The sequence below is a fragment of the Cricetulus griseus genome, chromosome 2 (assembly GCF_003668045.3).
Source record: "Cricetulus griseus strain 17A/GY chromosome 2, alternate assembly CriGri-PICRH-1.0, whole genome shotgun sequence".
NCBI classification, from domain to species: Eukaryota; Metazoa; Chordata; class Mammalia; order Rodentia; family Cricetidae; genus Cricetulus; species Cricetulus griseus.
The window spans coordinates 21,096,182-21,121,106 of record NC_048595.1 but is presented as its reverse complement, the minus strand read 5'-3'; the positions used below and the strand labels follow the sequence as shown (position 1 = coordinate 21,121,106).

The window sequence follows — 24,925 nt, the reverse complement described above, 5'->3', positions numbered from 1 at the left end:
TTTAGGACTGGCTCCAAAGCTACAGAGAAACCCTGTCTCAAAAAAAAAAAAAAGGGGGGGGGAGGGTAATACAATTGTATTCCTGCCAATGTAACACAGAGTGTAAACGCATTCCTCCATTGACCCCATCTCCTCAGTCCTGCTCCCACAAGCAACCATGGTGAATGCCTCATCTGTTCTCCTGATTATTAGGTCTCAAATTCTGAGTTCCATCCCCAGGACCCACACAGAGAAGGTGAAAATTGACCTCCACAAGTTGCCCTCTGACTTTCTCAGACACACCATGGCACCTATGTCCCTCACCCATACACAAATAAATATATGTAGTAAAAAAAAATTTTTTAATATCCTGGGGCTAGAGAGATGGCTCAGCAGTGCAGCAAACTGACTACTCTTCAAGAGGTTCAGTTTCCCAGCGCCTACATGCTAGCTCACTATCTGTAACTCCAGTTCCAGAGAGATCTGATTCCCTCTTCTGACCTCCACGGGTACTGCATACACATTGTACAAAGAATGCATGCAGGCAAAACACCCAAACACATAAAATAAAATATAAAGTAAAAATGTAGAAGAATACACCTAGAAGGCTTTCTCTTCATTTGTCAGTTTTAGACAATACTTCTTGGAGTTTGCATTTGGTTAAGCAAGACAATGACAATCGGCCAAGCGGTGGTGGCACAGGCCTTTAATCCCAGCACTTGGGAGGCAGAGGCAGGCGGATCTCTGTGAGTTCGAGACCAGCCTGGTCTACAGAGCTAGTTCCAGGACAGCCTCCAAAGCCACAGAAAAACACTGCTTCAAAAAAGACAAACAAACAAACAAGACTAATGACAATCCCAGAATCTTAGTGGCTGTACTCATTGAAAGTTCATGCTTCATGTACAGTTTCATAGAATGTGAGGTCTGTGTGAAGCTGAACAGACTTTTTCAGAACTTTTTATGGTATTCTCTCTCTCTCTCTCTCTCTTTCTCTCTCTCTCTCTCTCTCTCGATACTCTGCTGATGTGGAGGCTGTCAGGCATGGCAGTAAGCACTTTACTTGCTGGGCCATCTCAGCAGCCTGGGGCTGACATTCTTCTTACAGTTATCGGTCTACTTCTGAATCAAAGAGTACATCCTACGGACATTTACATCCTTGTGCAGATTTTTCTTCCCTAAAGTTAGCTGCCTCTTTTTTTGTCATTGTCTTTATTTAGTTTGAATTTTTGAAAGCACATTCTGGTCTGGGCTGACCTGGAACTTGATGTAGCTGACGGTGACCTTGAACTCCTGATCCTCCTGCCTCCACTCCCCGAGTGCTGGGGTGACAGGTCTGCCTCTCTGTTCCAGGCTTTAAATGCTCCTGGTTTTTTTTTTTTTTTTTTTTTCCGTTTGTTTCTACGTGCATCTTGCTAAACTTGGTCATACCTGTAAAATGATTCTCTATTTGCAATTCTGATTTCCTGCTTTCAAAGTTTCCCTGTATCTGGATTCATGCCCTCATTTCAGTGGAGCACATATTGTAGCCACTTCCTGAGAAAAGGCTTCTAGGGGGCAAAGTTTTTACCAAGTCACCCGAAATTGTCTTTATGTTGACTTCTACATCCTTTGAATACAAATATGATCGTAGGTACAAATAATTTCCCATCGGAACGTTGAGGACATGGTCCCCTCATCAGCTACCTTGTAGTATCTGGAAGTACTAAAGCCATTCTGATTCCTGGTGTTATCTGTTCCCCTTACCCTAAAACTCCTAGAATGTTCCCTTTAAGCTTAGTAGTCTGCTGTTTGGTGACAGAGTGCTTTGGGGTGACTTTTTCATTTTCAGTCTGCAGATTCATATATCTTTCTGTATAAAATAGGCCTCCTGCATCAATCTTCTAACTTGTTTTCTTTCTTCTTCCTTCCTTCCTTTTTTTTTTGTTTTTTTTTTTTTTTTTTTTTTTGGTTTTTCGAGACAGGGTTTCTCTGTGGCTTTGGAGGCTGTCCTGGAACTAGCTCTTGTAGACCAGGCTGGCCTCGAACTCACAGAGATCCACCTACCCCTGCCTTCCCAGTGCTGGGATTAAAGGCATGCGCCACCAACACATGGCCAGTTTTTGTTTTATGTTTTCTCCCGCTCTGCATTGTCAACTTACTTCACTATCTTAGCTGGTCTGCCTGCTTTGGCATCTTTTTTTATCCTGGAGAGTTCCTGTCTGGTGAGATGCAACTAAAATTCAGTCACTGAGCAGAAGCCCGAATAATAAACCGGCAGCTGTGTACGTGGGGATTTGTGTGACAGCCCTGAAAACTAGTCGGGGCGAGGCTGGTTGCAAGGGGACTTTCACACTGAGGACATGTAAATTTCAGTTTCTAGAACTGGGCACAGAGGCTTTGGAGGTAGTGGCAGAAAGATCAGGAGTTCAAAGTCATCCCCTGCTATATAGTGCATATGAGGCCAGCCTGGGCTTCATGGGACCCTGTCTCAGAGAAAGAAAAAAAAAAGGAAAAGGAAAAGGAAAAGGAATTAGTTTCAAAAGTTCTCTGCTTTCCCACCTGTGTTGGGAACTTGTGGCTACAGAACTGGGGAAGGCGCTTATAGGCTCCTCCTGTTTCCATTTGGCTTTTCATTCTGGCCCTGTGTTTGCTGACCCCGGGTCAAGAGCGCCTCCAGGGGCAAAGCCCTGCTGTCTTGTAGAGCGCAGGGTTGATCACCTGGCTGTGTAAGGTGCGTTGCGGGTGGGGGGCAGTCAGGGTCTTTCTTACTAATACTTCTGGTGACAACCAACCTCCTACCCCATCAATCCCACACCTCACCCTGCTCAACTTGTTATGTCTCTGTCGATCACTTAGAACCTTCTGAAATGTGTGTTGACCTCTTCCAGAGAAGAAAAACTGAAGCATAGCGGTGAGGCGACTTCTCCTGATCATGCACAGTTAGCACATCAAGAGGGCATTTAACTCTGGCAGTCTAGTGCCAGCACCTGCTAACCACTTTGCCACACCACCCCCTTCCGTCCCCTATTATAAACTGAAGTCTCTCTGCTTATCCACTTGGATTTAAAAAAAAAAAAAGACATATACATACATACATACATGCATGCATACATATATATCATGCATACATACAGGCATACATACATGCAGTACCGAGGAGGCCAGAAGGCATCAGATTCCCTAGAGTTGGAGTTCTAGGCAGCTGCCAGGCTTGGGAACTGAACTTGGGTCCTCTGTCTCTTTACTACTGAACCAGCTCCCTGGCCTTCTCCACGTGGTTTCGAGGCACTGAGTCAGCAACAGAAGATCGATGGTGGCGTCTTTCACTGCGGGGCTGGGAGTGGCTCAGTGGTAAGGAGTCTACTTAGCATGCACAAGAACTCTGGCCTTATCCTCAGCACTGGAAAACAAAAAATACTACCTGTTGGGCCAGACCCAGAGAAAGCTCTGTCTGAACCATTATCGACTCTTCAGTGCTTTTAGGAAATTTTTTTTTTCCCCAAGCCAAAAATCCCCATTAGCTCATCTTGAATTATGTAGCTGCCTGGGTGCTTGCCCCAGAACAGCCAGCTCAGCATTCTTCCTCTTCTTAAAACACCAAGGGCCCGAACACCTTCCCTCCCGAGCCCGGAACTCATTCACTCTTCTGTCAGACCCGCCTAACTTGGGAGGATAGGTGCCACTTCTATTCTTTCCTTCCTCAGATAGAGACTGGGTGTGCTCCGTGAGGGGACCTCTCTGCTCATCCGTACAACCAGAGCCACAGTGGCTCCATACATGGTCGGTGAGTCTGAGGAGCTGGTCTTCCTCTGCTCAAAACCTGCCCTTGTGGGGCAGTGTGACGCACACCTTTAATTCCAGCACTCTGGAGGCAGAGGCAGGTGGATGATCTCTGTGGCCAGCCTGGTCTACAGAATGAGTTCCAGAATGGGCTCCAAAACTACAGAGAAACCCTGCTGCTCGTGAGCACTGAATCTAAAGAAGGATTCTCCCCAGGCAAGTTCAGTGTGGCTGGTCAGAGTACCAAGCACTTGATCCTGGGAGCCCAGAGATGGTCCAAACTTACCCTCCTCAGTACAAGGCATTCTTGGGATTGGTCTGACTACTTTATGGGTTATTTGCATTCTCTCTCTCTTTTAATTGTTTGTTTTTGAGACAGCGTTTCTCAGTGTAGCCTTGGCTGTCCTGGAACTTACTCTGTAGACCAGGCTGGCCTTGAACTCACAGAGATTCAAGTGCTGGGATCAAAGGTGCGTACCACCACTGCTTGGTGCTTTCTTGAAGCAATATTCTTGGAGTGAAAGGGGCCACAGTATCGCATGCCATTAATCCTAGCATTTGAGAGGGAAAAGCAGGTAGCTCTCAGTGGGTTTAGACCAGTCTAATCTACAAAGCAACTTTCAGGCCAGCCAAGGCAACATAGAAAAACCCTGCCTCAAAATAAATAAATAAATAAATAAATAAATAAATAAATAAATAAATAAATAAAATAACATTCCTGGAGTGCCTTTTCTTTCACAAGCTAGACACTATGCCAAAAGCAGCAAATACATGATCCCTATTCCTCCTTACTTGGGTTAATACCATCTTACTGGGTTGGCGGTACATGCCTGTAATTCTGGTACTTGGGAGACTGAAGCAGGAGGATTGTCAAGAGTTTTAAGGCCAGCCTGGGCTACGGAGTGAAACCCTGCCCAGCCCCCCAAAAGGGAAAGAACAAAAGAAAATTCTCTTTCCACTGATGAGCTATGCAGATCTCAAAGATGTAGGGTTTAGGAAAGGGACGGTGAGAGAAGGCAGACTCAGGTCTAGATGGTCCCCAGAGCGCTAGCTCAAATTCACTGCCCCATGGCTCCCTTGTTTTCCCATGTTCACTTTGTCCCATCACTCTGGTAATGGTTCTGGGCTTCGCTGGTTTTCATATATTCCAGACCCCTCTGGGTAATCGGAGATAACCTGCTCACAGTTCAGGTGCTTAGGTATGAAAAGACTTATTAATAATAACACAGGCACAGTGACAAGCCCAGGCAGGGGGCAAGGAGGAAAAGGTCCACTCAGGACACAAATTCACCTCTGTCTGAGGTTTCTGGGCAGTGACAGTGCCTCTGCCTCGGTTTGTTTCAAAAGATAATAAACAACTCTTGAACGTTCACTGTGTGCCAGGTACACAGACAAGCCATTTACATTGCTTAATCTCTATAGCACCCCATGGGGTAGACAGCAATTACAGACCTCAATTTATCAAATGAGGTAATGAACTTGTCGAGGTCACAGTCAGGAAGAAGAGGTGTGGTGAGATCCTACTGCTCTACCCGCAGGCTGGTGTTTCCTCTGGACTCAGGCTGTAGCTTCTCCTCCCCTGTGCACTCAGCACACTGTGTGTGTCCCTCATATGCTCATTATCAACTAAATATAAGATTCCAAGAGCAGGGAAAATATTTGTCTCACTCTCCTAAAAGCCTGCTGCCTACAGCAACACTAGCAGCTGCTCAGGACCCTCTGTGGAATAAGTGTATATAAAGATGTCTGTCACATCTGGCAGGCACTGTGACCTTCTCCCCGATGACCCCAGCAGTCTGGGTAAGGAAGGGTTCAATGACACGTGGCATCCATTGGTGGGTACCAGTGGGAAGATGTCAAGGTACGTTGATCTTCGGAAGCAAGAAGCCAAAGGCTCAAATCAGGGTCTCTCTTCCTTCTTCAGCCCTCCTCCTTCCTGCTCATCTTGGACCTCCCCAAGTCCCCTGAAAGGATGCCCTCTTTGCCTGAGTCAAAAGTGAGTCAGGCCTGCAGGTGGCGAGAGAAATCTTCACTTGTTTTTTTTGTTAGTTTTTTTTTTTTTTTTTGGAGGGGGTTGAGGCAGGGTTTCTCTGTGGCTTTGGAGGCTGTCCTGGAACTAGCTCTTGTTCCAACTGGTCTCGAACTCACAGAGATCCACCTGCCTCTGCCTCCCAAGTGTTGGGATTAAAAGCCTGCTCCACCACTGCCTGGTGAAATCTCACTTGTTTATCCAAGGGACCTAATTTGATTTTAACAAAATGGAGGTGGTAATGAAGATGTTTTTCTCCAAAACAGGGGCATGAGACCTAAAACCAACAGCAGCGTCAACCGTCCAATCGACCTTGTGGGACCTCAGGATGCAAACTCAACATGGAGGTGTCAGTCTGCATGAAGCACCCCCAACCAAACCCGCTGTGGATCACTGAAGTATTTACAACTAATACTCCTCCTAAATGCTTTTTTAGCTGTAGGATATAACAGCTGTTTACTGGAGAATATTCAAACACAGATTCATATCCTAAGGAAGGTATGAAAAGCAGTGTTACCACTGTAGAGAGCCTTCCTGCAGCGCCAACACATAAACACCATGTTCCATGAAAGGGAGCATGCTGCAAGACAGTTACAACCTCTCAACAATATGCTGTGGCCATCTTTCTGTATTCATATACAAATTAATACAATTTTTGGTGGTTGCTTTACAGTCCAGAGGTCATCAAGGCCAGAGACCTCTGCACAGGGCCAGAGAGTGAATATTAGATAAATAATAGTTATTATTAGGAATCCACTAGGTCTCTGTACTATACTCCTCTTCCTTCCTTTTTTTTTTTAAGATTTATTTATTAGTTGGGCATTGATGGCGCACGCCTTTAATCCCAGCACTTGGGAGGCAGAGGCAGGCGGGATCTCTGTGAGCTCGAGACCAGCCTGGTCTACAAGAGCTAGTTCCAGGACAGCCTCCAAAGCCACAGAGAAAGCCTGTCTTGAAAAAAAAATTATTTATTTATTATGTACAGCACTCTGCCTGCATGTATGCCTGCAGGTCAGAAGAGGGCACCAGGTCTCACTACAGATGGTTGTGAGCTACCATGTGGTTGCTGGGAATTGAACTCAGGGCCTCTGGAAGAGCAGTCAGTGCTCTTAACTGCTGAGCCATTTCTCCATCCCCGCCCCCTTTTATGTGTATGAATGTTTTGCCTGCATGTATGTCTATGTAACACTTGTGTGCCTGGTACCTGAAGAGGCCAGAAAGGGGAATCACCTTCCCAGAACTGGAGTTACAGAACATCTCATAGATGCTAGAAAGAAATGGAACCTGGGTCCTCTGGAAGAGCAGCCAGTGTTCTTAACTGCTGAATAATCTCTCCAGCCCCATTAATATAAACACATAAAAAGAAAACTTATAAAACCATACAGAGGTCCATGCCTGACAGTACATACCTGTAATCTCAACACTTGCAGTTGAAGCAGGAAGATCGTGAGTTAAAGGCCAGGGTGATGCTGCATAGTGGGACTCTGTCCCAAAATGAAGTATGCTGGTAGAGTGTTTGCCTATCATGCCAAAGCCTTGGGTTCAAGCTCCCAGACTGAACAAGTCGGGCGTGATGGTGCAGGCCTGTAGTCCTAGCACTCGGGCAGTAGAGGTAAAATGGTCACAAGTTTAGAGCCTTCCTCAACTACTTAGGGAGTTTGAGGAGGTTAAATGTATGAGATCCTGGTTTTTTGTTTGCTTGTCTGGTTGGTTGGTTTTTTGTTATTTTTTGTTTTGTTTTGTTTTTTTGAGATAAGGTTTCTCTGTAGCTCTGGATGTCCTGGAACTTGCTCTGTAGACCAGGCTGGCCTCCAAAGATCTCCTGCCTCTGCCTCCTGAGTGCTGGTGTTAAAATCATGTACCAGCACCCAGCTGAGATCCTGTCTTAATAAATGAACAAAGACAGACAGACTAGACTGGGGCTGAACTAGTTTCACCTATGAGTTCTAAATAAAGTCAGTTGGAAATCCTCCATTGAAGACTGGGAATGTTGTGTCCCCTCTCCTGTTACCACAAATAATGCTGAGACAGAACCTCTGTGGACACAACTAACAGATGACATCCTCAGGATAAAGTTCCTGGAACCTCAGAGCCAGAGGAATAGTCAAAGTGGGAACACCTGGTGTTCCCGATGGGTTCTGTACAGGAACGGGGTGGGGGCACTCCATCCCACTGTTGGGATGCCTCATAGGATAAGCAAGTGAGTTCTCTCTTAGGGCCTAGCAACTGCCTGGCTTCAAAGGCAGACCCCACCCCCACCCCAGCATGAGGGATCCTCCCCAGCACCACATAAGAAGAAAAACAACTTCTCTTCTATCTGCCAATATTCTTCCTGGGTCTACTCATGGAATCATGGATTGAAGTCTGACTTCTCCAGAAATTCCTCATTCCCTGTACTTCCATGATGCTGACTGAGAACTGAGTGCTTCTGCCATGTGAGATTCATTGCAGTAGGGCCCCTGTGGCGGTTTGAATTGGGCCCCATAGTCTCATAGGGAGTGACAAAATTAGGGGATGTGGCCTTGTTTGAGTGGGCGCCGTCTTGTTGGAGGAAGTGTGTCACTGTGGGGGTGGGCTTTGAGGTCTCCTTTGCTTCAGCTTCACCCAGTGTGACAGGCAGTCAACTTCCTGTAGGGCTCTCAGCCATTATTCCAGCACCAAGTCTGCCTGCATGCCACCATGCTCCCCAACATGATGAAACTTTAAGAAGCCCACTTAAATATTTATTTTATAAGAGTTGCCATCATGGTGTCTTTTCACAGCAACTGAAACCCTAGCTAAGACAGTCCCCTAAAAGACTCATTTATGTCCCAACCCCAGTCGTTGTAAATGTGAGATTACTGGGGAAAGGGTATTTGCAGATGAAGTGAAGCACCCTAAGTTGTGAGTCCCTGAATTCCAAGGATGGGAACAAACTTCAAGTGTCCTCCTGTGAGACACAGGGAGGAAGCAACCACGTAAAGATGGAAGCTATAGTGGGGGTGATGCAGGCACAGCTGAGGGATGCTTTGTCAGGACCCAAAAATATTATAGTCAATATTTTGGGGTGTAGGCCTCAAGTTCTATCCCAGCAGCTCAAATGTCACATTGTGTTTTAGATGGCTGCTGGTTACCACCAGATGGCTTGGCCTCAATAGAGAACGCCCCCTAGTTTGCATAACTATAGACCTAGGCCCTGGGTGGGCCCACACCTATTCTGAGGGCTTATATGTGCCTAGGGACTGGTGAGAGGCTGGTGAGGACATGAAGTTTTAGGGGTGCCTCTAGGATTAAAGGAAATATTTGATATCAGCTTTATACATGATAATAGATGTCTTCTGATCTCACCCCCACAGTTGGAAAGCTATTTAAGAGGATGCTTGAATAAATCACGGACTCCAGTCTCCAGCATGGACGGAGAGCCCTCCTGAGATGACAAGATGCCTCTGTCGAGTCTTTAGAGTCTTTATCGCCGTTGGGTAGCTAGGAGTTTCCCAGTCCACACTCTCCCTCTCAGGGATGGACCCGGGGCTGTTCGGCTGGCTCCGATTGCAGCCCCAAAGACATCAGCCTGGAATAGATGGCTTCTGTTGCGTGGGACTGATACCGGCCAAACCCCAGCAATGCCTGAAGCCCCTGTCACTGAACAAAGATTGTCTGGAGCACCAGGAATTCCCTACTTGGAACACTCCTTCTGACTTTGAGATTCCAGGAACCATATCTCAAGGAAAGATTCCTCCCAATGGATGGGGTTGCAGAGGGCATGGCCCTGTTAGCTCCTAGACTTTGAACTTGTGATTTCAGAACTCAGACAACTATGGACACAGGGCCTTGTGTATCTGATCTTCAGACTGGAGCAGGCTCTGATCTCAGGGACTTTACAGATGGTAACAGTGAGGCCTGGAGAGGCTGTACAAGGCCAAACAGAAACAGTTTCCTGATCTCTGGGAGCCACCCTTTTGGAAGCTAAGGCTCAGCGAAAATCCAAGGTCTTGTCCAGGACTCCAGGGTCTCCAGCAGAGCTCCAAGCTCTTAGCGGAGTCTACATTGTCAGTCCCTATGGGCTCACAGGTCTGGTAACTGACCAACCCAGGGTAGTTCCACAGATGGCAGACTCTATAACAACCATTGCCACCTCCACCTCAGGTGTGACCCTGACTGGATGCTTACCCGACACATTCCACCAAACTTGACTATGACATGGACATAGATCATCTCATTTGATCATTCCAGGAATCCTGCTAAGTCACTGCTATGGTCTCCTCCCCTTATGTTGAAGAAAAATGAGCCTTGGTGAGTGGGTTGAATTGAATGCTGTGCCCAGGAAACCATGTCAACCTGCAATCTGACAGTGTGCCTTTACAGGGAAACAATGAAGCCATACTAGATTAGGGTTGGCCCTAAACTCTCCCACCCCTACCCAGCACTAGTATTGAAACTAGATTCTTATATACACTGGCAGAGAAGCACTGAGCTTCTCCTGTCCAAGTGTCTATACTTGTTTAAGGGTTTGTTTGTTTGTTTGTGAGCTTGGAATTGAACCCAGGACCTTGACCAAGCTCAGTCTCTACACTGAGCTACCTCTTCAGCCCCTTGGTATTATTTTTTAATGTTTATTTATGTATTTTTGGGGGGCATGCATACCACATCATGCATGTGGAAGTCAGATGACAGCTTTCAAGATCGAGTTCTCTCCTTCCACCAAGTGGGTCCCAAGGACTGGACTTAACATCAGCAGGGTTAGCAGCACGCCCCTTGACCAGCTGAGCCACTCCCCACCCTTATTTATTTATTTATTTATTTATTTATTTATTTATTTCCTGGTTTTTCGAGACAGGGTTTCTCTGTATTGCTTTAGAGCCTGTCCTGGAGCTCTCTCTGTAGGCCAGGCTGGCCTGGAGCTCACAGAGATGCGCCTGCCTCTGCCTCCTGAGTGCTAGGATTAAAGGTGTGCGCCACCAACGCCAGGTCTACTCCCCACACTTCTTATAAACCAAAGAGAAGACACACACAGATGAACACGAGGAAACTGGAGAGACAGTTATGAGGCAAGGAATGGTAATGGCCAGCCCAGCCAAGGAAGGATTCTTCCCAGAACCTGACCACACCTTGAGTTTAGGCCTCTAGCCTTCTCAAAGAAGAAACTCTGGAGGCTTCTTGCTTTGGTTTTAGTTTTGAGATAAGGGTTTTTTTGTTTGTTTGTTTGTTTTTTCTGTGTGTTTGTTTTGGTTTTACATGTGCACATGGACACACTGCTGTTGCCCCAGACAGGGTTTCACCAGGTTACCCTTGACCTTGTAGTCCTCCAGAGTGCTGTGACTACAGGCCTGTGCATATAGACTATTAACACTGAACAGAAAGCTAGCTGGGTGTGTGTCTAACATGCAGGCTCTTTTTTGTGGTGATATATTATTTATGATTTATTACAGCTTGCCTGAAGATCAGAAAATCAAAGCAGCTGGCCACTAGCTCTTACTCTTACCTCAGACTAAATGGTGATCCTGGCTCCACCAAATCTCAGACTGCTGCCTCTCCTCAGAGTGGCTGGAGAATCCTGAGACACCAATGTCTTCCTATCCTCAATGTGGCTGGAGAATAAATGCTCCCTCCAAGACCCTGTACCTGTCTTAAATACCTCTCATGAGTCCTGGGATTAAAGGCAGGTGATCCCAAGTACTGAGCTATCTTTGTGTGAGCTGTTTCTCTTTAGAACTGGACCAATTTCTTGTATCTCAGTGTGGCCTTGAACTAACAGAGATCCCATCTACCTCTACCTCCCAAGTGGTGGGATTAAAAGTGTGTACCACCACGACATGATCTCCATAGTTTGAGACTGACTTTGCTTTCTGAATCCTCAGGCAAGCTTTAATAAACTATAAATGATATATCACCACACTTTTTTCTTTTTTTTTTTTCCTTTTTCCTTTTGTTTTTGAAGCAGGGCTACTCTAGGACTCATTCTGTAGACCCGGCTGGCCTCAAACTCAGAGATCTACCTGCCTCTGCTGAGATTAAAGGCATCTGCTGGGATTACAGGTATGCACCACCGAGCCCCAGCCACGTGCAGACTCTTAACTACAGACAAGTTTGCCTTAACTACAGATAAAGGTCATTGATGCTTCCACTGAACCAGCATAACCACACAAGAGGGCAGCAGCAGCATCCCACAGAGAAGGCAGAAGGGCAGGGAGGTGAGGCTGCTTAGCAGGCCTTGAATTAGGTCTGTAGTACCTAGGATTTGAAATCACACATTCCTAGCCACTACCCCTAATGTCCTCCCCGGGGGTGGAGCTCAACCCCCCTGTTTTACAGATGAAAGCTCTGAGGCTTGTGTACCACTGCAAGGATCATGAAGGCTGGGTGCATTGTGAGGGAACAAAAAGCAGTCAACATTGCAACACCAGCAGCCAGGGGTCCAGCTGGAGCTCCCTCTATTTGCAGACAAAGGGTGATTGCTCTCCCAAAGGACAAAACAAGCCAAGCTGGGCAGCGAGGACTGTAAGCTGTGTCCCTGCCTACCATTTAAGTGGGATGGCACTTGGCCAGAAATTAATTAGCTGTCTCGGGTTTGGCAGAGCTGGAGGAAGGAAAGTGGTTAATTATAATGAAGCCCAGTGAGCTTATCACAGAAGACGTGGATGTGGAAATAAAGGGCCCCTGAGATGAACATGAGTGGGGGAGACCAGCCAGGCTATACTTAGCAATAATTAGGCCAAAGACCTAGCTTCCACTGGAGACCCAGAGCACACTCAAGGAGCTCTCCATTCCCTGATCCCTGACTCTGCTTAAGGATGGCTGGATTGTGGGGTGGACGGAATCCAGACACCACGGGGCTCCAAGAGAGCAGAACCTGGGGCTGGGGAGATGCTCAGTCAGTAAAGTGTTGTCTGTGAAGCATGAGCAAAGCAGGCTTGGTGGTGGTGGTGAGGAAGCAAGACAGACAGATTTGCTGGGATATGCTGGCCCGGCAGCCAGGCTGCCTAAGCCCAGGCTTTGCGCCCCCACTTCCAGGTTCCAGTGAGAGTCCCCATCTCAAAAACCAAGATGGTTGGTTCCTGAGGCTGCTACTATGATATCAGGCTGGTGTGTGTGTGTGTGTGTGTGTGGAGAGAGAGACAGAGAGAGACCTTCAGTGTGGTAATCAGTGCCTGGGTTTCCAGAAACAGGGCATGACCTTCCTATAAACCATATGTGTCAGATGGGGAATCTGTGTGTGGGGTGGGGACTCATAGGAGCAGAAAGACGGAAGGACAAGTACTTGGATGTTTGCAACAGCACATAGAGGCTCAGGTGTGCTTCAGTGATAGGACACTTGCCTAGTGTGTATGAGGCCCAGGGTTAGATACCCAGCACACGGAAGGAGGGGTGGAGAGGAGGAAGGAAGGCTGGAGAGGAGTAGGAAGAGTATGTGGACCTTGCTTTGATGGGCGGGGAACACACGGGGCACTGTTGCCATCAGAGAAAGTTCCCTGGAGGAAAGAGTTAAGTGAGAAGACAGGCACAGCAGCCTGCTGTTCTAGCATGTCTTACTTCCCTTTTATCTGGTGGCTGTGGGTTTCTATTGTAGAGCTCAGTGACTCTACAGAGGGAACCAAGTACTAGTTAGAGATTTGAGAAATATTTAATGATGGCTTCTTAGGGTCAGAGACAGACCTAAAAACAGGATAGAGAATGGATGAATCAGTTTCTGCTCTCTCAGGGAAGACAGAGAGAAAAGAAAGAGAAGCTAGAGGGAGGGAGAAACCAGAAAGGGAGAAGCAAGACAGGGAGGAGGGGCCTGACAGGGAGGAGGGGGCCAGACAGGGATCAGGGGTGAGAAAGGGAGGAGGAGCAGAAAGGGAGGGGCCAAAAAGGGAAGAGGGGCCTCAGGGATTGTGTACAAACAGAGCTGGTACCATTATAAAACCTCAATTACCAACCGTGTGTGTGTGTGTGTGTGTGTGTGTGTGTGTGTGTGTGTGTGTGTAGATCACCCTCTGCTGATGACCCTGTTACAACCAGCTTTTGTGTGAGTGCTGAACCATCTCTCTCTCCTCTGTGAGCCTTAGCTTCCTTGCCTGTGAAATGGGCACATTAAATTGCTCCTGCTAAACAGAAGTGTTGGGAAATTAAGTGAGAGTCTGTATCTCGAATCTTCTAAGACGGGAGCTGAGTGGGAAAACATGGCTGGGATGACTTTCGTGTTAGCTTTTGCTAAGGCCACACACTGGGCTTGGCTAGGCTGCCCTGGGTGACCTGGGGTGACAAGCCGAAGGAAGTGAGGAGTGCCTCACAGCTACCTGCTCGTCTAACAGCTCTGCTTGGTCCCCTAGGGAGCCACGGAAAATCACCAGACACAGGACACTGGCAGGAGAAGTGTTTGTAACCAAGGGAAGCAGATGTTCCCCAACAGGTCCTACAGGGTCATCTGGCTTGGCTTAAGGAGCTTCTCTCTTGACTTAATCTTTGTCCCTGTGTCCAAAGTGCCAGGCAGCCAGCCCACCGTCATCACAGAACCAAGTCTTCCTTCCCTAGGAGTCTGGCCTTCTGGAATCACCACTTCTGCCTGAAACACTCCCCCTTCCAGTAACAGGCCTCTGCGCACCAGCTGCATCCCCACTGCGGCTTCTCCCATGCCTGGTTTAGCTTTCTGGATGCTGTTGGTTTAGCTCCCACCCCCTGACCTTCCGAACCTCCACTTCCCTGAGACTGCAACTGTACACCACCACTCACGGCTGAACCCAGGGCCTCCTAGCACACGAGGTATGCACTCTTCCAATTGAACTAGGTCCCTAGTCCTGTGCCTGGTCTTCTACTGGCTAACTCATTGTCTAGCTTTTCTCCACTAGAATGGCAGCTCCCAGAGGGGGCAGGGACTGTATGTCTGTCACTGCTCTGGTCCCAGCATCTGGAGGTGTGCTTCAAACTCAGGAAAAGCTGCTGATGGGAGGGTCTCACCTGCTGGCAATGCGGGTATTGTACTGCGACGCCCAGTTCACAGATGAGAAAACAGGCTCCACTAGCTGAGCACAGAGACTCCATGGGATCTGAACCCATTCATTTGCCTCTGAAGACCGGAACTGCCTTTGCTGCTGCCGGCGCTGCCCCAGGGAAATTTGGATTTCTATATGACTGGATGATGGCATCAGCAGCCCTACGAATTCCCAGCACTACTTAACCTGGCCAGGGTGGTACATAGCTGTAATCCCAGAATTTCCACTTTGGAGGATTAGGAGTAAAGTCCGGACATCCTGTACATAGGGAGTCAGAGGACAGAATGGCCTAAGAGAGACTCTGTCTCAAAAAGCTTAAAAAGAACCCATTGTTTTTATGTTTTTAATCTTGTTGTTAAAATTTGCTTATTTTCATTTTTTGTGTCTAGGTGCTTTGTCTGCAGGTATGTGTGGTGATATTTTGTTTATACACTAACAAATAAAGAAGATAGTTAACCATAGAGGTCTGAAGGTCTGTACAGACAGACAGGAAGTGATATGGCTGGGCAGAGAGAGGAAGTGATAAGACAGGAGCTCAGCCTCTTTTTGGCTGGGAAGTTGAGTAGGTAAGGGCTGTGGTTTGCTCCTTTGTCTCTCGGATTTTTTCAGCATTTTCCCCTGTATCTGACTCCGTGCTTTTATTATGAAGACCTATTAGAACTTGTGCTATGTGTATGTCTGTGCATCATGTGCGTACCTCGTGCCTGTGGAGGCCAAAGAGGACATCCAGTCTCCTGGATCTAGAATTAAAAACAATTGGGAGCCACCATGTAGATGCTGGGAATTGAACCAGGTCCTCTGGAAGAATAGTCAATGCTCTGAACTCCTGAGCCCTCTCAAAATCTCTTTCTTTTCCTTTCTTTCTTCTTCCTTTTTAAATGTCTGCTACCCCTATGCAAACAAATAAGCAATAAAAAACATATTTAAAGTTTATCCCAGCACTTGGGGGGCAGGCAGATCTCTGAGTTCGAGACCAGCCTGGTCTACAAGAGCTAGTTCCAAGACAGGCTCCAAAGCCACACAGGGAAACCCTGTCTTGAAAAAAAAAAAATTGTGTTTGTATGTGTTGTGCAGAGGGAGTCAGATCCCTCAGAACTGAACTTAATGACGTTTCGAATCCCCATGTGGGTGCTGGGAACCTGAATCCTCTACTAGAGTAGAGGGCTCCTAATCACTGAGCCATCTCTCCAACCTCTAAATAAACAGAATTCTTAATTTCTTAAATTAACAAAGTAAACGTTCCACCATAGTCCTCCACGTTTCAAAGCTTTGCTCTTGGTAACAGAGTTGCTTCTGCAGAGGAAGGAGCCCATACCCTTCCTTTGCTGCAATTGTTTTGGGTTCTGTTGTGGTGCAGGACTTCACTATACAGTCTTCGCTGACCTGGAACTCACAGAGATCTGCCTGCCTCTGCCTCCCAAGTACTGGAGCAAAGGCATGAGTTCAGCTGAGGTTTTTGTTGTTATTTTTAAGATATTTTTTGAAAAGGGGTGTGGGGCTGGAGAGACAGCCTAGTTTTTAAAAGCACTGGCTGCTTTTCCAGAGGACTTGGGTTTGATTTCCAGCACCCACACGGTGGCTCACTATCATCTGACTGCAGTTTCCGAAGGACTGATTTCTCTTCCGAGCTCTGGTGGCACCAGCTATGTGAGTGGTGCAGACTCACAGGGCAAATATCCAAGCACATAAATAAAAATAATAAAATCGTTTGAAAAATAAGAAATTATTGGTGTGTATGTATCTGTGTATGTTCACACATGTGTATAGGTGCCTGCAGAGGCCAGGAGAACATGTCAGTCAGATTCCCTTTGGCTAGAGCTATAGGGAGTTGTGAGCTGCCAAGTTGGGTGCTGAGAACCAAACTCCTGTCCTCTGGAAAAGCAGCAAGGGTTTTTTGTTCATTTGGTTTTTGCTTATTTTGTTTTGTTTCCTTTGTTTGTTTGAGATAAGGTTTCTCTGTAGCCTTGGATGTCGTGGAACTCTCTCCCTGTAGATCAGGCTGCCTCAAACTCAGAGACCCACTTGCCTCAGCCTCCTGAGTAACAAACCGGATTAAAGGCGTGCACCACCACTGCACAGCTCAGCCAGGGTTCTTTACTGCTGAGCCTCCAGCAGTTTCTGAGTAGGCCTTCTGACCTCCTAAGACTTTGAAGCTGAAATTCTTTCTTTTCACTCATCACAGAGTCTGGGAAGGCTGTGGGGGACAAGCTGCTTCTTCACACACCCTTCCAGGCCTGAGACAAAGCCACTGATTTCTGCAGCTGTGCTGGAAGCTATAAATCAGTAGAACACAGGCAGCCACCCCACCCCACCCCACAGCCCCCAACTGGAAACGGGGCCCAACAGCCTAGCCTGCACGTTGGTAACTTGCTAATTTAAGCCAGGCTTTCTGCTCTACCCTGCGATTACTCTCTTTCCTGTGCTGTGAAGATATTTTCGGTAGCCAATTTGATTTCAAAGTCCCAGGATCCTGAGTTTAATGAAATCAGGCTTTGCCCCTGACTCTCAAAGTCCAGACATCTGGCAGGGGTGTGTGTGAACAGGGGATGAGCCCTTGGGTCACAGCTGGTGGAGACTCATTCTTGCAATCCCAGCTGTGGCGGGAGAGGCCTGGTTTTTTGCTTGTCCTATCTTTCTCCATCTATCGGAATCTCTGACACCACACTTGTACCCAGTGACTTTCCAGGGTTTGCTTTATCCCTTCAGTGACAGGAAGCTTCCTACAGGACAGCAGTTCATCCTTAAAGACCTCTGATGGGGGTGGGGGAGGTGTAAATTGTTCAGAAACAGTGGGAGGGGTGTGCAACCACACATATTCAAAATATCCACCGGCATGCTATCTAGATTGCCATGTGGTGGGAGAAATAAGGGGCTGCAGAGATGGCTCAGTGGTTAAGAAACCCTTGTTGCTCTTCCAGAGGACCCAAGTTCAGTTCCCACATGCAACCCACATCAGGCAACTGTGAGCTGTGAACTGCCTGTAACTCCAACTCCAGGGGGATCTGGTGCCCTCTTCTGGCCTCCTCGGGCACACACACACCACCAAAAAAAATTAACAAGAAGAGCCCAACCAGCCCCTGCTGGACAGATGACCCGGCATCTAAGAGCTCTTGTTCCTGCAGGTCCCAGGCTCGATTCCCAGCACCCACTGGGTGGTTCTCACCATCTGTAACTGCAGTTTCAGAGGACAGGATGACCTCTCCATGAGCACCAGGCATGGATATGGTGCACATACAAACATGTAAGCAAAACACTCACACATAAAATTAAATAAACAAGGGGCTGGAGAGATGGCTCAGCAGTTAAGACCACTGAATGTTCTTCCAGAGGTCCTAAGCTCAATTCCTGGCAACTACATGGTGGCTCACAACCACCTTGCATGAGATCTGGTGTCCTCTGCTGGCATTCGGGCAAAAAACTGTATACATAATAAATAAATAAAATCTAAAAAAAAAAAATCTAAAAAAAAAACTAAATAAACAAACCTAATTTAAAAAATAAAAGAAAATTACGATGGCAGGACCAGAAAGATGGCTCTGAGGTTAAAAGCACTTGCTATTGTTGCAGAGGACCAAGGTTCGGTTCCCAGCACCCACATGGAGGTTCACAACCATCTGTTAACTCCAGTTCCAAGAGATTTGACACCCTCTTCTGATCCCCTTGGACACCAGGCATGCACACAGTGCACATACATTCATGAAGGCAAATGCTTATACACATAATATAAAATAAATAGAGCTTTAAAAAATAAAAGTAATAGCTGGGTGGTGGTGATAGAGCCTTTAATCTCAGAAATTAGTAGGCAGAGGCAGGTGGAGCTCAGTGAGTTTGAGGCCAGCCTGATCTACAGCCTGATCCAGAACAGTCAGGGCTACACAGAAAAACCCTATCTCAAAAAAAAAAAAAAATCCATGGGCTTTTAGAAGATATTTTTTGTTTTTCTCTTTTGTATATAAGTATTTTTTGTCAGCTTGCTTATCTATGCAGTACCCCCAGACACCAAAGAGGGGGTCAGTTGAATCCCTTGGAACTGGAGTTACAGACAGTTGTGAGCCACCAAGTGGGTGCTAGGAATTGAACCTGGGTCCTCTGGAAGAGTAGCCAGGGCTCTTAAGCACGGAACCATCTCTCCCGCCCCACACCAGTTTCTTTTAAAACGTGTTTCCCTTTTCCCTTTGGTTTTGTTAATTTGAAACAAGGTTTCAATTCTGTGTCTCAGGATCGCTTAGCAGACAAGACTAACTCAAGGCCAGTGTGCGCCACAGAAAAAAACCCCTCTATCACCTTCACACACAGAATCTTACAAAATCCATATGCTGCCCAGAGGTGGTTTCTCACGCCTTTAACCCCAGCACTTGGGAGGCAGAGACAGGTGGATCTCTTTGAGTTTGAGGCCAGCCTGGTCTACAGAGGGGGTTCCAGGATAGCCAATGCTACACAGAGAAACCTTGTCTCAAAAAACAAAACAAAAAAATTAAATTAAATTTTTAAAAAATCGACATACCTGAGTCCTGATTTCCCTATGTAATTCTAATTTCACAAAGACAAGTGTGTGTTTATGTATGTGTCTTTGTGTCCGTGTCTGTGTGTGTGTGTGTGTTTATGTGTCTGTGTGTGTTCCTCTCTCTCTCTCTGTCTGTATGTGTGTGTGTGTTTATGTGTCTGTGTATGTTTCTCTCTCCTCCCTCTCTCTCTCTCTCTCTCTCTCTCTCTCTCTCTCTCTCTCTCTCTGTATGTGTGTGTGTGTTTATGTGTCTGTGTGTGTTCCTCTCTCTGTATGTGTGTGTGTGCTTATGTGTCTGTGTGTGTTCCTCTCTCTCTCTCTGTATGTGTGTGTGTGTCTATGTGTCTGTGTGTGTTCTTCCCTCTCTCTCTCTCTCTCTCTGTATGTGTGTGTGTGTGTGTTTATGTGTCTGTGTGTTCCTCCCTCTCTCTCTCTCTCTCTCTCTCTGTATGTATGTGTGTGTTTATGTGTCTGTGTGTGTTCCTCTCTCTCTCTCTCTCTCTCTCTCTCTCTCTCTGTGTGTGTGTGTGTGTGTGTGTGTTTCTGTGTGTGTTCCTCTCTCTCTGTGTGTGTGTGTGTGTTTCTCTCTCTCCTCTCTCTCTCTCTCTCTCTCTCTCTCTGTGTGTGTGTCTGTGTGTGTTCCCCTCTCTCTCTCTCTCTCTCTGTGTGTGTGTGTTTATGTGTCCGTGTGTGTTCCTCTCTCTCTGTGTGTGTGTGTGTGTGTGTGTGTCTCTGTATGTGTGTGTGTTTATGTGTGTGTTCCTCTCTCTCTCTCTCTCTCTCTCTCTCTCTCTCTCTCTCTCTCTGTATGTGTGTGTGTTTATGTGTGTGTTCCTCTCTCTCTCTCTCTCTGTGTGTGTGTGTGTGTGTGTTCCTCTCTCTCTCTGTGTGTGTGTGTGTTCCTCTCTCTCTCATGTGTGTGTGTGTGTTCCTCTCTCTCTCTCTTTCTGTGTGTGTTCCTCTCTCTCTCTCTCTCTCTCTCTCTCTCTCTGTGTGTGTGTGTGTGTGTGTGTGTGTGTGTGTGTGTGTGTGTGTGTGTACAGAAGCAGAGATGGGAAAGAAATGCATATAAATGACTAAGCTTTTCTCTGCAGTAGGATTATGGGTAATATCAACCTCTGCCAGAACATCTCCTTAGGTCCTGAAGTAACTATCTAGTTATCTTTATTATAAAAGAAAGCTTCTAATATTGACCTGATGAACTTGCCCTGTAGCACCCACTCAGAGCTCTTCCCATGCTTAATAAACATCAATGGGGTGAATGAGAGGTGAGCCTTACCCCTCCCCCTCACAGCCAGACTTCACAGAAATTGCTTCTGAGACCCTTACTAAACACCTGGTGCTGGTTCATGCTCCGTGATCTCCTCACACTCATCCTTGGAGGGTCTACCATCCTCCCATTCCACAGAGCAGAACACTGAGGCACAGAAAGATTAATGTACGGATTGTTTAAGCTCACTCTCTTAGAAAATGTCAGTTGGCCCTGAAATTTGGGCTTGCAGCTTCTGGGTCACCCACTGAGGTCTCGGAGATTTGCACAACCCTGACCTCCACTCTGCATGCGTCTCAAGAGTAGCATAGGCGGAGTGGTTAACGCTGGTTTGGGGGCTCAGAAAGACCTGAGTCTATGCTGGGCATGCTTGTCTGTAACCCCAGCACTTGGTGTGGCAGAGACAGGAAGAGGAGAAGTTCTAGTTCATCCTCAACTACACAGCAAGTTGGGGACCAGCCTTGGCTATAGGAAACTCTGTCACAGAACAAAAGCTGAGCTTGTGACTCCACTAAACTCCTCTGTAGTGGGAGGCCTCTGTACCCATGTCCTCGACTATGAATGAGAATAGAAAGTCCCACTGCAGAATTGTGGTGCAGGTTGGAGAATCCCTAGAGCCCAGGAGAAGGCTCAGGAAAGACTTCGGTGTCCTTGGTGACTCCTCCTACTCACCCCGCTGTGTCTGTGAGTCATACACACTCCTCAGGGAATGATCCTAAGACCTAGGAAATGGCAGATTGTGGGTAAGGCCAGGAGGCCCTGGCTGCTGCTCACTCTGCCCTCTCCCCGTTTGGTTTCACCCAAAGTCATCAGTCCAGTTTCTGCCTTCCTGTCAGGTCTAGCAGGCTTGAGTTGCAGAGAGGCCATGGAGGCTGGAGACAGGGGTTTTGGTTACCTGCCCAGGGTCACAGGGCTCCTCCCGTTGCCTGGCACCAGCCTCTGATTCCCCCCACACTCACTCTCTGCCCACCTCGTCTGCTCCAGACTATACCAGATCTATACTCTTGACCACCATTCTTCACAGATGTCCCCCTCCCCAGACACCCCTAGACTTCCCAGCACAGCTGGCCTTAGCATGGAGCCAAGAACCTGTCCAGACTCCAATTCCACATCCAGAATAGCAGTCAGAGCCCCAGCACACTGCCTGTTCCTAACACAGCCACCCTGGCCTGTCTCCAAGACTCTCCTCAACTTCTCACTCCTTCCCCATTTTCCCGCCCTCCCCCAGATCAATTCCTTCTGTTGCCTGGGGTCTATAGAACCCCTCCAGCGTCTACACCTTTTTGGGCATTCTGGAAGGCAGAGGCTAAGTTGACAGACTCATCACCAGCCACTAGGCTCTAACGAAGCTCAGGACATAGCAGACGTTTCCAACAACCCCAGAGAGAGGACCACCACTGCCAAGGCTTTTTATGCCTTTATCCTGCAGCCTCTCCACCTTCTGGCCACCCAGACCCCAGACGAAACTCCTGGCTCTTTACCAGATCTCTCGATGTCCTTCTGCCCCACCCACCTCACCACAGAGCCCACTGCAGCTGCTCCTTCACCACTCAGTCCAGGCATCACCTCCTCTGGCTAAATCAAGTCCCTGCCCTGAATCCCACAGCCCTAGGATTTGATCCTGAGGTAGCCTCTAACCTTAGATCCTTGAGTATGGATGTTAAGAGCTAGAGGCTACCTGAGGTTTGGGCTCACTCACGCTCTGGGCATCGAAAGCTCTGACGGCCAGGCATGATGGTGCACACCTTTAATTCTAGCACTCGGGAGGCCAAGGCAGGTGGATCTCTAAGAGATGACTGCAAAGCCAGCCATGTTCTGCATAGTGAGTTTCAGACCAGCCAAAGCTGTGTCAAAAACAAAAACAAAAACCTAAGGCTGGACAGGTGTAGCAATGAGTAACAACAGTGATTTTAATTGATGACTGACTAAATGTGCACGTTTGCAGGGCAGGAGACAGGGCCCAACATGGAAACTATAGACAACTAATCCTCAACAGCTGCCCACCTGCAGAAGCTGCTGACGTGCTGGCCCAGCCCCCAACACACACGGAAGGCCTAGTGTACTCCAGGTGCCTGCTATGAGGACATTCCCTGCATCACTCTGTTAAACCTTCCCAACAGCCTATTGTAGTCACCATACTTTTTCAAATGAGGTAAGGGAGGCTCCGGAAAGTTGAGCTTTTTGGCCACCACCACATCAGTCATGTTGAAGATGTTAGAAACTGGGCACCACACCACAGCCATGACCTTTACCTCCACACTGCCTCATCTTTCTGGAGGGTCTTCTGACTGGGAGTAAAAGATCTGAACCCCTAATCTGAGCAAGAGGGGGGACAGAGGCAAGCGGCCATACTGCATCTCTCTAAACAACACTGGGCTTGGTGCTCCCAAGTCTCAAAATTGTGGTTGAGAACTCTTCCCAGCAGCCCCAGGGAACCTCGGCAGAAGACAGAGGGGACAACCCAAACCTTTCATACTGCAAAGCCTGCTATGAACCCTTACCTCAGTATGAGAGAGAAAAAAATGCTTTACTAACGTCACTGTGCCCCCAGGTACAGTGAATTAGAGACATTTCACTTTGTTAACTTAGGCAGTACTCAGTGTTGCACATTGGTGGGCAGGTGCTCTCCCATTTAACTCTACCCCAAGCCCGTTGTCCTCGACTGGCCTCCAGTTCTCTATGCAACCAAAGATAACTTCTGGCTTCTGAGCCTTCTGCTTCCATACCCACAGGGCTGGGATTACAGCCATGGACCACCACACCCAGTTTATGGTGTGTCAGGGATCGAACCCAGGGTGTCACAAATTTACACAAGCTCTACCCACTGAGCTACATCCTGTGTCTCTTAAGCCCTTGTTTGCCTCTCTCCTGTCTCTTCTCTCTCTCTCTCTCTCTCTCTCTCTCTCTCTCTCTCTCTCTCTCTTTCCCATCACCACCCTGGTCTTGCTGTATCCTAGACCTCAAGAAGGATAGCCTGCCCTGAATCATAGACAGAGTTCCTGACCACATGACCACTGTGGAAGGGAAGAGAACCTATGGCCAGTCCACAGGAACCATGGGGCTCTCTATTAGAGAACACACAGCTTAAAGACAGGTGCGCAAAGCCATCCTGGATGTCTCCCTCACCTAGGAGCTGTAGAGGCCTGACAAGAAACAATGCAAATACAGTCTCATACAGAATCACAAACTGATGTTTTGGGACAAGCCCACACTGCCACAGCAACCACAAATGATGACAACCAAATGTGATTTGTGGAGTGTCCCTGCAGCATGGATCTGTCCCTGCTGTATGCTCCGAAGACCCAAGGCATGGTATAAAACACCTCAGCCCACCCCTGTGATGTTTCAGAGGACCACACACACACACACACACACATACACACACACACACACATACACACACACACACACACACACAGACACACACACACACACACACACACACACAGACACACACACACATCACACACACACACACACACACACACACACACACACACACACACACACACACACACTCCTCCTGTCAAATTGCTGGATCACAAACTGTGTGTGACAAAGTGTTGCCAAACGGCCTCACTTCCCGGATGCAGAAGCAAAGGAATGTCAAGGATGATTAATTGTGATGTAGTTAGGCTAGTGCAAGAAAACACACACACACACACACACACACACAGAGAGAGAGAGAGAGAGAGAGAGAGAGAGAGAGAGAGAGAGAGAGAGGACTTGGCCTCTGTGCGGGACATGCAGGAGCTGGGAGACTCGGGGTTGGGATCCGGGTCTGCAAAAACGTAGTGTCCACACTGACCCTGGGACCAAACCCCACGCGGGGCCCTCGGCTAACTCACCGGACGATGCCAAACATGACGAGCACGTTGCCCAGCAGCCCCACTGCGCACACAGCCGAGTAGAGCGCGGTGATGGCGATGGCTAGGGCGAGGGATGAGGCGCTCCGGGCGCCCGGCGGCCCCGACGCGTTGGCGCTCGCACTGGGAAAGGCGCTGGGGAAGGTGTCCGAGGCGTTGGCCAGCGGGGACTGCAGCTCCGCGCGGGCAGAGGGCACTGGCTCCATGGCGCCGCCGCGTCCGTCTCCACCGTGCGCCCTGGGCGCAGGGACCCAGAAAGTGGCGCACGGACAGCGGAGGCCACGGCCCCGACGTCGCAGGCTGCAGCGCTAGCTCCCGCCTCCTCCGCCCAGCCGGCCGCCCGCTGCGCTCGCCCAAGCCCTGGGAGCCCCGAGCCGCCGCGTGCACCACGTGGCTCGGAGGCGGCCGCCAGTCTGAGCCCGCGATCGGGGGCGGGCGCTGCACCACCGGCTCGGGGGCTGGGCCGGAGAGGCCTCCCGCGTGCTCCCTCGCTGGGTTCCGCCTGGCGCCCCCAGTCCGGCCTGGCCTCCCGCACCACCCCGGTGCCACTTTGGAGTCAGAAGAACC

At 48.3% G+C, this 24,925-nt stretch overlaps 1 protein-coding gene across 1 annotated transcript in view; it reads right to left on the bottom strand.

Moving 5' to 3' along the window:
* Oprd1 (opioid receptor delta 1) overlaps positions 1-24,564 on the bottom strand; it is a 32,101-nt gene extending 7,537 nt beyond the window's left edge. Inside the window, exon 1 of the mRNA XM_035438903.1 lies at positions 24,341-24,564. Within this exon, the coding sequence (XP_035294794.1) occupies positions 24,341-24,564 (224 nt within the window). The remainder of the gene's footprint in view (positions 1-24,340) is intronic.
* Between the last annotated feature and the right edge of the window lie 361 nt (positions 24,565-24,925).